At 34.9% G+C, this 12,338-nt stretch overlaps 1 protein-coding gene across 4 annotated transcripts in view; it reads right to left on the reverse strand.

Moving 5' to 3' along the window:
• The window catches only part of LOC150099031 (serine/threonine-protein kinase Nek8-like), a 1,046,903-nt gene that overhangs the window by 587,254 nt on the left and 447,311 nt on the right, over window positions 1-12,338 (reverse strand). For all 4 annotated transcript variants that reach the window (XR_016549512.1, XM_090405252.1, XM_090405251.1 and 1 more), the window contains one exon: window positions 8,537-8,694. Coding sequence is in view for 3 of the 4 variants with exons in the window: in XM_090405252.1 (XP_090261378.1) it covers window positions 8,537-8,694 (158 nt within the window). In the remaining variant the exon portion in view is untranslated. The remainder of the gene's footprint in view (window positions 1-8,536; window positions 8,695-12,338) is intronic.

A 12,338-nucleotide genomic window follows, 5' to 3' on the forward strand; every position in this document is an offset into this window, starting at 1 on the left:
TTTCTTAATGAACCTTCATTTTTTTCTTAACACGTTTACCACATTTCTTTTTTACTTGATATATAAAATTTAATTAATAGATTTGAAAAATCCTTGGCATTGATCACCCATTTTACACGCATTATTTATCCCGATTATCGTGGATTCGATTATTGCGGTATTTTTCGTGGCAACAATAACCGCGATGATCGAGATATTCCTGTATGTATGTATATATATATATATATATATATATATATATATATATAAAAACATAGACATGTTGCTCTCCAGCCCAATTTAGTTTGGTAACCTAATAGATAATCATAGGAGCTTTGATGTAGTAAAGGTTTTTTTTTTTAACCAGAGGTCAGGCCAATAATTGTAGTAATGGTTGATCAGTAACTTTAGCAAACCATGTAGATTGTAGTGCAGCTTGTTTCTCTGTATATATTGTGTATGCTCCAGATGATGAACATTATATGAAGGTAGAAACGTCGAGTGTTGATTTTGGTTTATATTAAACTAAATTTTACTCTAACATGGTAGTTGTCTCCATAATTTTTTCAAAATGTATTTGGATCAATGTGTAAGCATGAAAGAAAAGAATTATTTTCTTTCATGGTTACGTAGTTATCAGAATTCATTATGAAAATAATGGAAACAACCTTGTTAGAGTAAAACTTCAGTTTAATATAAATCAAAATAATCACTTGATATTTTAACCTTCATATTAAGGTCATCACCTGGAGTATACACATATATATACAAAGAAACAAGTGCACTACAATCTACATGGATGCTAAAGTTACATTGATTTGACCAACCATTAAAACTACTGGCCTGACCTCTGGTGAAAAAAAAACCTTACTACATCAATGCTAGAGTCCGTTTATTATTATTATCTATTTGGTTACAGAAATAAATTAAGCTAGAGAGCTACATGTACACACAAAGTTACTCATATAAGTATACATATAGTTTCTAGCTTAATTTATTTCTGTAACCAAATAGATAATAATAATAACAGCACTCTAGCATTGATGTAGTAAGGTTTTTTGCTTTCACGAGGTCAGGCCAGTAGTTTTAACGGTTCACCAAATCAATGTAACTTCAGCATGCCATGTAGATTGTAGTGCAACTTGTTTCTTTGTATATATGTGTATACTCCAGATCAGGGGTTCCCAACCATATGCCTGCAGGCACCATGGCGCCCGTTGACCAATTTGTGTGTGCCCGCCACTGTTCAACTGTGTGCCATATAGTTTGAAATAATCACACAACAATTCATGGCATGCTATATGACGCATGCGTTAATGACACATGGCGAGTATTAAATGCATACAATGTAAAGTAGATGCGCATTCGAAGTTGTTCATTCCAGTTTAAGAACTGGAATATCATCATATTCTCCTAATTATGAAGCACTGGCCAATGAAATGCAATGCCAAAGATCACACTAACTTACATATATATATTTAAATTTTTATATAATGTAAACTTTTAAGTAATAAAACATTTGATTATAATGTAAACTTATGTATGTATTCATTTAACAAACAAATTCAAAAAATTTGCTTGAAAAAATAGATGGTGCCTGTCACCCTATCAGTATTTTAGAATGTGCTCTAGGAAACAAACAGGTTGGGAACCCCTGCTCCAGATGATGACCAAAACAATATGAGTGGTGGCCAATAAAAGCTGAAATAATTGCTTAGAGTCCTAAAGTCAGGGTTTGCTGGAAAACTTGAATTAAGTGGGCTGCCAAATTCTTGGGATTTTTATGCCACCATTATCGTTAAGATTAGGATGGTTAATCAAAATTTCACAGGCTTCTTTATTTTGATTAACCATCCTAATCTTAACAATAATGATTAATAGGTTGCCTCTGTATTTAATAAGTTGTAATGTTTATTGCATCAGGGCCTGGAACCTTTTAGTTTTTTAATGTAATCAGTCCAATTTTCAGATCAAATGTGTCTGTATCAATATTCACTTCTTCAGAGACATTGTTATTGAAATTTCTGGAGCATACTATATGGTTTGTAGAATTTATATATTATTGATATTTATTTATGACATTTTGTGGGCTGCCCTTTCCTTACTGTTTTTAAAAAAATGTCAGCTAAAATTTGTTGGCCATGAACGTTATTCTTGATGTTTTATTTTTCTTTCCTAAACCTTTAACAGTTTCTTTTTGTTAATGATATTGATTACCATCATTATATGTGCACCTCTATGGGGTTCAAAGACATTGCAGGAGGACCACACTAATCACAATTTAAATACCAATCATACCTCTGCTTATGGAGCCTCCATAGCTCAGGTGGATTCAAAGATGCCCTTTGGTTGGAAAGACCTGGGTTAGAATCCCATCTAGAATGCAAAGAACCTTTATCACTGAAGGTGAGTTAGCTGATCTCCCATGGAGATGGCAGGGTTTCCCTCCCGGAAACTCTGATTTTTTATCCTTCAGAGTACACAAACTGGCCATTAGAACACAGAATTAACAGACATAATATATTGACTGTTAATTCTGCCTATAGACTGAGTTGCTTTGGCCATAAATCCAAATAAACCAAACCAAAAAACCTCTCCTTATAGACATATTACTTACAACACCACATCTAGCGACCTATTCCACTTATTCATCATTATCCAAGCAACAAATCTAATCCTCACCTACTTACTAATCACAAATTCCCCCACAAGGGTGGTCTCCTTATTTTCTTCCTAGTTGTCATATATTGAAAAATGTTTTCTGCATCAGTCTTATAAAACTCCCTTTAATAACTTACAGGTTTCTCTCCCTAGTTGTCATATATTGAAAAATTCTTCTGCATCAGTTTTATAGATTTTTGTTTACAGTATATAATCTTTAATTTCAAAGTATGTAACCTTACACTTTGCCACATTAAACCGAGAACCATTATTTTTGCTTACATTTTGCTCAGGTGGTTTCTATAGGTTTCTATCACATCCCTTCTTTTCTGTCTATCAATCAAATTTTGCCATCCATGCACATTCAATCTTTCCTTACATGAGGCAATCCACAGACCTGTCAGCATCTTAGTTGCTCACCTCTGGGCCTTCTCCACCATCTCAACAGCACAAAATCCAATCACCCAAATCTGTTCAGAATAGTCTAGATGTGACTTTATCAAAGCCTTTCAAATAGGTATATAATAACTATAACCAATTTCTACTTATCAATATGTTCTTCAAAATCTAAGTAATCCTTTGAGCCATTTTCTCACACTTTTGCAATCTGCCCTCTGAATTTCAACTCTCAGCCTATCACTCCAACTAAACTCATCAGTTTCCTGAAAATCAGTTCCATGAACATACTGCAGCATATAATCTTTCATTTCAAAGTACATAACCTTACACTTTGCCACATTAAACCGAGAACCATTATTTTTGCTTACATTGTCAATGTATTTAAATCATCTTGCAGAACATCACCTTTATTAATTATTGCCATCCACAGTTTTGTATCAGTGAGCAACTGAAAATTCCCCTCCCCCCTCTCTCAAATTATTCCCCATTTGATTAATATACAATTTAAGACAGATGAGTGATAGATACAGATCTCTGAACTACTCCACTGTGACTCACATTCTACTTTGCAATATATAATCTCTGATCCTGTCCAACCATCTTCAAGATCCATTTACATATATTCCAATTTACATGATACATTTCCATTCAGTATCCTCAAACCTTTGCAAATGCATTACTGTCATGGCATCACTTTATTACAAAAAAAAAAAAAAAAATAGTAAATTACTAAGGTAAGACATATCCTGCAGAAAGTCATGCTTTCTACAGACGGTATCATACTTCTATCCACCCATTCCTGAATTCTGCCTTTAACCAACTTTTCCAACATTTCAGCTATCATTTCGAAATACTAATGCCTGTAATTTGTTGTCTGTTTTGAAGTCTCATTATCTCAGAAATATATTGCCCTCTTTCTACTTTATTGGGACACTTCTAGAGCAGAGCTGAGACTTACATTTTAAACAGCAAGATCAGAGTTACTGTCAATTCTTACTATCAGAATTCATTAAAGTTAATTTTCAATAAGAATTTTTCCTCTTTCTCACTATGTAGAAAAGTATTCTGAAATTTTCTCACATCCATTCAGCTGATTTGCTCTCATAATTTGAGTTGCTTTCAAGTTAGTTGCTCTTCTTGTCAGTACTTTGCATTACTCATGAGCATGCTAATCACCTTTTTTATATTCTCTCCACAAGTTTTTTTCAGTTCTTGCTTAATGATATTACTCATCCATTTAACTCATCACATGGTTTATCTTTCTTACCCTGTATATGCACTCTGGAATGCAATACATTAGTTCTCCATCAGTCCATAGGTCCTTTAGTTCACAAATACTTCATGCATTTACAAACTGCATACCATTCTTCCTGTAAACCTTTTTTCAGAGACTCAGAGAGAAGACTGACAATGTTTACTCACTTACTCTGCTTATCTATTTCTCTCAGTACATCTTTCATATCATGTCCACACTTTTCACCATTAAGAACATTCACACCTGCCAAAACAATCAATTCTTTCACTTTTCCTGTTTGCATTCTCACAGCTTTACTAATATATTTGATCTTTGAACTGGATTATATATTTCCATTCAATTTCAACATTGTAATTCTGCATATGGTTATTACAGCATTCATGCTGTGTTGCTTTCACAGTGCCTTCTTCTACTAGATTTCATGCTAAATTTTCATGTCCACAACAGTATTCACTGGGATTGTTAGCTACGTTTAAGGGAGATTGTTTTACTAACTTATGTGCTATATGTATTGGACAATGGAGATACCTATACAGTGGTAAACTTAGATTTTGCAAATGTTTTTGAGAGGCTGAGACACAACAAACTTAAAATAAAGTAAAACAGATGGGATTTAGATAAAACTAATGAGTTGGATTGATGACTGGCTGTCAGACAGGTATCAGCAAGTTGTATATGAGAGTTCAGTATCCCAAAAGAGAATAATGTCACTAGTGATGTGCAGCAGGGATCTGTATTGGCACCACTGTTTTTCAACTTGTACACTCAATGGACAAAAGAAATAGGGGTGATGGAAAGTTGACAATGGCATCTCCCATGCCGAATGAAACATACCAAGTTAAACGTAAATGGTAAATAGGCAGACATCGGGGTTTCCCAACAGTGTATCGCAATCAATGAACATGGTTAAATATGGCAATTTTAGTAACTTTGATTGTGGATGTATTATCAGCACAAGACCAATGGGACATTCTGTTGCCCAAGTGGTAAGAACCCTAGGGAACCTTAGGGAAATCATAATTTTGTGATTTCTTCTAATCAGCTATTGTTGTTATTATTAATATTATTATTACACCCTCCATGGAGTCGACAGACTCGTCGTGGGAGGTCCATTCAACTGACAACATATTTATCATATAGAATCTTAGGGTCCTTAATACTCCTTGCATTAACAACACATTCTGGTAATGCATTACATTCACTGACAATTCTCCATATAAAAAATCTACTCCTCACACCCTTCTTCACCAAACTTTTATATAACTTCCAGGAATGACCTCTGGTTCTTCCCCTCTCACCTTCTACTCTTTTTATAATCCCCTCTGGATTAATCCGATAAAATCCTCTCACTAATTTAAACGTCTCTATCATATCACCTCTCTTCCTCATATTCACCAAACTCTGCAATCCACATCTCTTCAACCTCTCTCTCCATAGCCAGCATTCCAAACTCCTAATATTGTCTTAGTCACTTGTCTCTGGACCTTCTGCAATGTCTCCACATCACACTGAAAACCAGGTGACCAGATCTGAGCACAATAGTCAAATATTATTATATCAAATCTCTATACAGTAATCAGACTCATCATGGAAGGTCCCACTTAACAAGCAGCATAGAATACTGAACCTGAAACTAATTCACTCACAAACCTATTCTGTAACACATTTTGGCAATGCATTTCAGTCATCCACCACTATCTATATAAAAAATCTACTTCTCATTCTCCTCTTCACCACACTTTTAGCCAACTTCCAGGGATGCTTTAAGGAAGCCATCCCATCACTCACTCTCATCCTTCACTCTATTTGTAATCTCTTCAAAATTAATTAGGTACAGTCTCTTTACCAACTTAAATATCTCTTTCATATACCCTTGTTTTCATATGTCCGCTAAGCACTACAATTTACACTTCTTCGCATAAGCAATATTCCAGAATCCCAATATTACTTTACTTACTTGTCTCTGCACCCTTTCCAGAGTTTCCACATTACAATGGAAGCTAGGCAATCAAATCTGAATAGAACTGTTCATGTGTGATCTGACACCAGTGCCTCATATAATGACAAAACATTCACCTGCATGCTGCTTATTATAGCAACAATATGTGCTGCAAAGCATAGCTCTTGCAACACTTACAATGTGCCCTCCAAACTTTAAGCCATTGAAGTTCCAAGGACACATTGCTATCCTCCCAGATCCTAATCTCTTCCACTTCTTGACCAACAGTTTCTCCAGTGTAGCACACATTCCTATACCTTTACACTCTAAAGTACAACAGCACCTTGCACTTATTTACATTAAGACTACAACTCCCACTCATTTTTCTGAGCTAAAAGTGTATTGAAATGATTTTGAAGGGAGTTCACATTAGCATCAACAAACAAATGAAGGGACACAAGAATAGTTCTGCAGCACACAACTGGCTAGAATTATTTTATAAGATGCTGTTTTGCTTCCCCAAATACCTTGCTAATATTCACTGAGTCAATCTCCAACTGATTTTACCAATCTATTTTATCATGTTATCCATCCTCACTTTAGTTGGATCACTTAATAGGTTGTAGTATAACAAATCTGTACACAAATTTGTTATACTACAGCCTAAAAAATGCCTTTGTGAAGTCCAAGAATATCATCATATGCAAGTCTTTTCATGAAATACATTCATCACAAAATGCAAGTAGATTGTTAAAGCTAGATCTATTCTTCACAAATACATGTTGACCATTGTAGAGAATCCTATCAATCTATATTTTATTTGTAGCTGCTCAGTGTAAAACTTTAACTACAATGGCAGATGTATGTATACAGAATTGTCTATAGTTGGAAACTTTGTCTAGCACCATTCTTGTGCAGTGATATTAAAATAATAATTACATTTATTCATTTGCATATTATTTAATTGACAAGTCTCTAAAATATCTACATTAATTGAAAATTTAAACAATAACAGCAATAGGTGGAAATAAACTAGTTCGTATGCAGGCACGCACACACACATGCATGAGCAAGCACGCACGCACGTGCCCACACACACACACACACACACACAAAAGCAACAAGTTTAAGTATTATTAATAGGCAAAGTGGATATTAGATATCCAACATTATTTCAAAGCCAAATGCTTATAAAAAGTATGAAAATTTCGTACAATTGACCTTTGAGCGTATGAGAATACAATCCTCAGCATCGAAGTTGCTGTAGCTAGCACTACTTAAAGGACATGAGCACTGCCCAAGCGTCCATATATTTACCTTTTATAGCATATAACAGCAATAGGTGGAAATAAACTAGTTTGTATGCAGGCACGCACACACACACACACATGCATGAGCAAGCACGCACGCACGTGCCCACACACACACACACACAAAAGCAACAAGTTTAAGTATTATTAATAGGCAAAGTGGATATTAGATATCCAACATTATTTCAAAGCCAAATGCTTATAAAAAGTATGAAAATTTCGTACAATTGACCTTTGAGCGTATGAGAATACAATCCTCGGCATCGAAGTTGCTGTAGCTAGCACTACTTAAAGGACATGAGCACTGCCCAAGCGTCCATATATTTACCTTTTATAAGTGCATTTGATAAAGGTTTTACTAGCCTTATGGATGCTTGGACAGCACTCGTCTTTTAAGTAGTGCAAGCTAAGGCAACTCTGATGCTGAGGATTGTATTCTCATAGCTTCTACAAACATAATGTTGAATCTATTATCCACATTGCCTATGTAATTTTATATTACCAAAACAAAGCCATATGGCTCTTTATGAACATAAATACATCACAGATAAAATATTTCCTTTCTTTGTGCAGCACACAGTCATAGTAATAAAGAGATTAGAGGTTTCCTAAGAATTTCTTTCTTAGGAAACCTCTAATCAACATTTGAGAGGTGATGGCTCTCAAACTGAAAAGAATATGATATGCAATACCATAAACCTCGGGCCTTTAGTGTTCACACATTAACTGATTAAATGAGCAATAATAATGTTACCAACTCAGATTTCACAATACTGTATAGGTTCAACTTTTTATTATTATTTTTTTTTTTATGGGCCAATATATCAGCATGAAATAAATCATATAAATGGCTAAGCAACCTACTCCTTGAAAACACAAAAAAAAAATTAATGGCACCTCAATGACAGATGAGATTCACATTTGAATTTTTTATGAGATTACAGACATGTTTTTAAATCTATATAACCCTTTAGAAAATAATGAATTACTTACTTGTTGATATTTTTTCCTTTCAGAGCATCTACACAATGAGGTCTGTTTCTCCATATTTCTGAAAAGCCATGCCCTAATTGTCCTTTACGACCATCACCCCAAGTAAAAGCCAAAAGATCATATGTGAGCACTATCATATGAGTAGAGCTTAAAGCAACCTGTTGATTTTTAAATAAAAACAAAGATTCTAATAAAATATTTTTTAAAAAAAGTTAATTCTGATGCTGGGTGACAATGCTGCATTTTAAAACATTTCATAAAATGTTTTGGATATAATCAGTAAAGCTATTTTGTTTCACATGTCCTTATCTGATCATTAACTCATTAAAAATCTATTTTATAATGTTAAAGCTAGAAATTATAAATATATACAATTTTACTGATTCTGCATATCATCAGTGGAAATCATCATCACCATCATCTGGGCATCTCTAGTTCAAGAAAGACCTACATAACTCTTTAAACTCATTCACTGATAATCATTTACAACCAGATCTAGTAGCTAACTTATTACACTAAATTACCAATTATAGAGCAAAATATCTAGTCCTTACATTTCTGATGACCAACTTCTTACTTAACTTCCAAACAATGACTCTAAGGAAGTTGAGAAGGGGTGTATTAAAAATTTAATTTCCAATGGAGCATCATCATCATTAAATTCTTGATATGTACTAGATAATAGGATATGTCTATACATATCTATGATGTACTACATAAAAAGTTAACATTATTACTAATTTCCTCTTGCCAATTTTCCACCAAATTAGTTTCTTATCTGTAGGACTCCAGCACTGTCAGAACTTGCATTTTAGTTTTCTAAGGCACCTCTAACTGCATCCACCTACACCTTGGTCTTTTTTCGTGTCATTTTGGCATCAAACATATGCTTTGCTAATCTTTTCTCTACCATTCCGTTAAAGTGACCATTCCATCCAAGATTAGCTCTGCATAGCATGAATATGCTATGCAGAATTTTTGCCCTTTTAATAATGTCTAATTTCATTTCTAATGTAATGGCTTTCTTTTCTTCGACACACTGCCATCGGAAGAGTCTGCCTTATGTTTGGGAGCCATATTGAAGGGTAAAAAAGTCACAAAAAAACACAAACACAAAAGTAAGAGAGCAGATGTAAACAAAGCACACGATACCCAAATAGTGTATGCTGGGACTCAAGCGACACCACCTCTCCCAAACAAATGCCGCGTAATGGCATATTCTTCGGCCGCGCTCACAAACAAGTTCGCCCGCGATGTTTGAATTTTACGTTGTGCTGCTTCGAGTCAAAATTTATTTTTTAAATTATTTATGGGATTACTGCCGTAAAGTCGAAACGACTCATGTCGAGGACCCCCTGTATCTGTTTTCATATTTAATATGCCATCCTTCACTAAAAATTATGCCTAAACAGCTGAGATGTTTCACTTGTTTTATAAGTTCTTCATTCAGAATACAGTTGAAAGTTTTCTATTTCTTGTCTATTTTTAGTTTTGGTTTTTATTCAATAAGTTAAAGAATCAAGCAAACTTGTACTGAATTTATTTACAGGTATAACATCATTGGCATGTAAAGAGCTGAGTCGAATATCTGCAATTTTGATATCATGCTCTCATGGAGAGTGGTAGGAGCATGGAATGCATTGCCTGAGAAGATGGCGGAGACTGTGGATGATTTTAAGAAATGGTATGATAGATTTTATGTTCATTAGTGTTGACCTTCCCACCATGAGTCTTGTGACTCCATGGAGTCAGGAAAACAATAATCATAATAATAAATCGAGCTTCAAGGATCCTATCCTATCCTTTTCATCCGTCTAGGATGGGTTGAGTCTCCTCCTAATGAGGGATTACTGGCATAATAATGCAGCTGGTTCACCACTCCTCTGCTGCATTCCCTAAGGGCGATATCCATGACTGTATCAGTGTGTGTTCACAGGGCGGGTTTGCCTGCTTTCGGGATGAAAACCCCTAGATAAACTGGGGAGGAAAACCCTGCTGTCCATGTCCAAGACCGGCTAACTTGGCTATGGCTGAGGAAGATCCCGAAGCTCCTCACATCATCGACGGGAGCTTCAAGGATAAGAAGTTAAATAGGTCAGAATGGTTCAGAATTTGAAAATGGTAGAGATAGAAGATGTATGATACATAATGAGACAGGAGGTAAATATTAAGACACAGAAGGTCAAGAAGAGGAAATTCAAGATTAGGCATCTTTTGGCAAGGAATACTGGGTCACATAAAAGCATATGTACCATCCTTGTGGCTGAAGAAATCATATAGGATATTACTTGGACAGTTAAGATGAACTATGGTTGTTGTAGTAACGATTTGGGTTTCAATCAATGGCGGCTCGTACATAAGCACTGCGACACTGCAGCACTCTCAAAGAAAAAATTTAATTTTGTTTGAGTTTATAAATAATAACAATGCTTACAACATTATATAAATGCAATACAACATGCTAAAGGTTACAGCTTATGTTTTGACATTGATTGAATAGTTAATAATTAGAATTGTTCAATTAATGCTTTAGATTACGAAACAAATGCACTGCAATCTAACACAGCGTCGGAATTATCACATTCAGCCAATTGCAACTAGACTCACCGATATTCGTTTGAGCTTCTCATTGCACGTTACAAATGATTCCGACACGGCTCGTTTGAGCAGTGTATCGTTTGCTTGTGTGCGTTATTTCTGTGAGATATGAAACTTTTATTATTGGTGCGTGTTCATGATGAGGGTGAACTTTTTTTGTAAATCTTATTTTATTTTGTTAAAATAACATATAATTATTTATTTATTATAGATACAAAAAAATGGCTGAATTATGACGAGTGTCACTGTTGAAAACATGAAAAGAATTATATTTTTTCAATTATCGCTACACGAAACAAATGCACTGCGATCTAATGCAGTGTGAGAATTATCATGCCAATTGCAGCTAGACTCATCGATATTCGTTTACACTTGTCATTGCACATGACAAACGATTCTGACACTGCTCGTTTGGGCAGTGTATCATATGCTTACATGCGTTATTTCTGTGATATACGAAACTTTTATTATTGGTGTTTGTTTGTTTGTTTGTGGTGAGGGTGAAATATTTTTAATAAAGCAATTTTTTAATATGTAAATTTGTTTATTAATAAATTGGTTACTGATTAGGAAAAAAAAGAATTTTTTTTTTGTATATGCAGCACCCCCACTTAAAATTTTCAATGGCTGCCACTGGTTTCAATTAAAAACCAGATGATGATCTTCATTTAGGTTTGTGCTCATGTTAACGTGAAATGTGAGAGTTAATATAAAATAATTTTTTTTGTAAGTTTTTTTGAGCTTTTAAGCTTTTGTTAGAATTTTTTGAGGGAGGTATATTATTTAATTGCATTGACATGCAATCTGTTTAGGTTTACTCTCATTCCAGTATCACAAAACTGAAGAGAAAAACAACCTGGGAAAATACAGTGAGAGAAGAAAGACTTGTAGACATGTCATACATATAGTGTACATCCAGTCTCCATGCTATAGGATCATCTCAAGAGGGTCCCTCACAAACCACTGCACAATCTCCTTCCAGTCACAACAGGGCAGTGTAGATGACAGAGAGAGATTATGCGACAAATGATCAGGTAGCCTCCTAAGTATGTTACTGTCTGGTTCAGTTCTGTATGCTATCTGGTGGCTAGCCTTCAGAACTGCTTTACTCTTGAAGATGGGAGCAAGTTCTGGATCTTTGAGGGGGGGGGGGAATATCACTCACACTGCATGCTGAAAGTTTGGGGGGAGGGACAAACTGGAA

This window comes from Typopeltis vanoorti, chromosome 15 (assembly GCF_054136105.1).
Source record: "Typopeltis vanoorti isolate ZY-2024b chromosome 15, IOZ_Tvanoo_1.0, whole genome shotgun sequence".
In the NCBI taxonomy this organism is placed as follows: domain Eukaryota; kingdom Metazoa; phylum Arthropoda; class Arachnida; order Uropygi; family Thelyphonidae; genus Typopeltis; species Typopeltis vanoorti.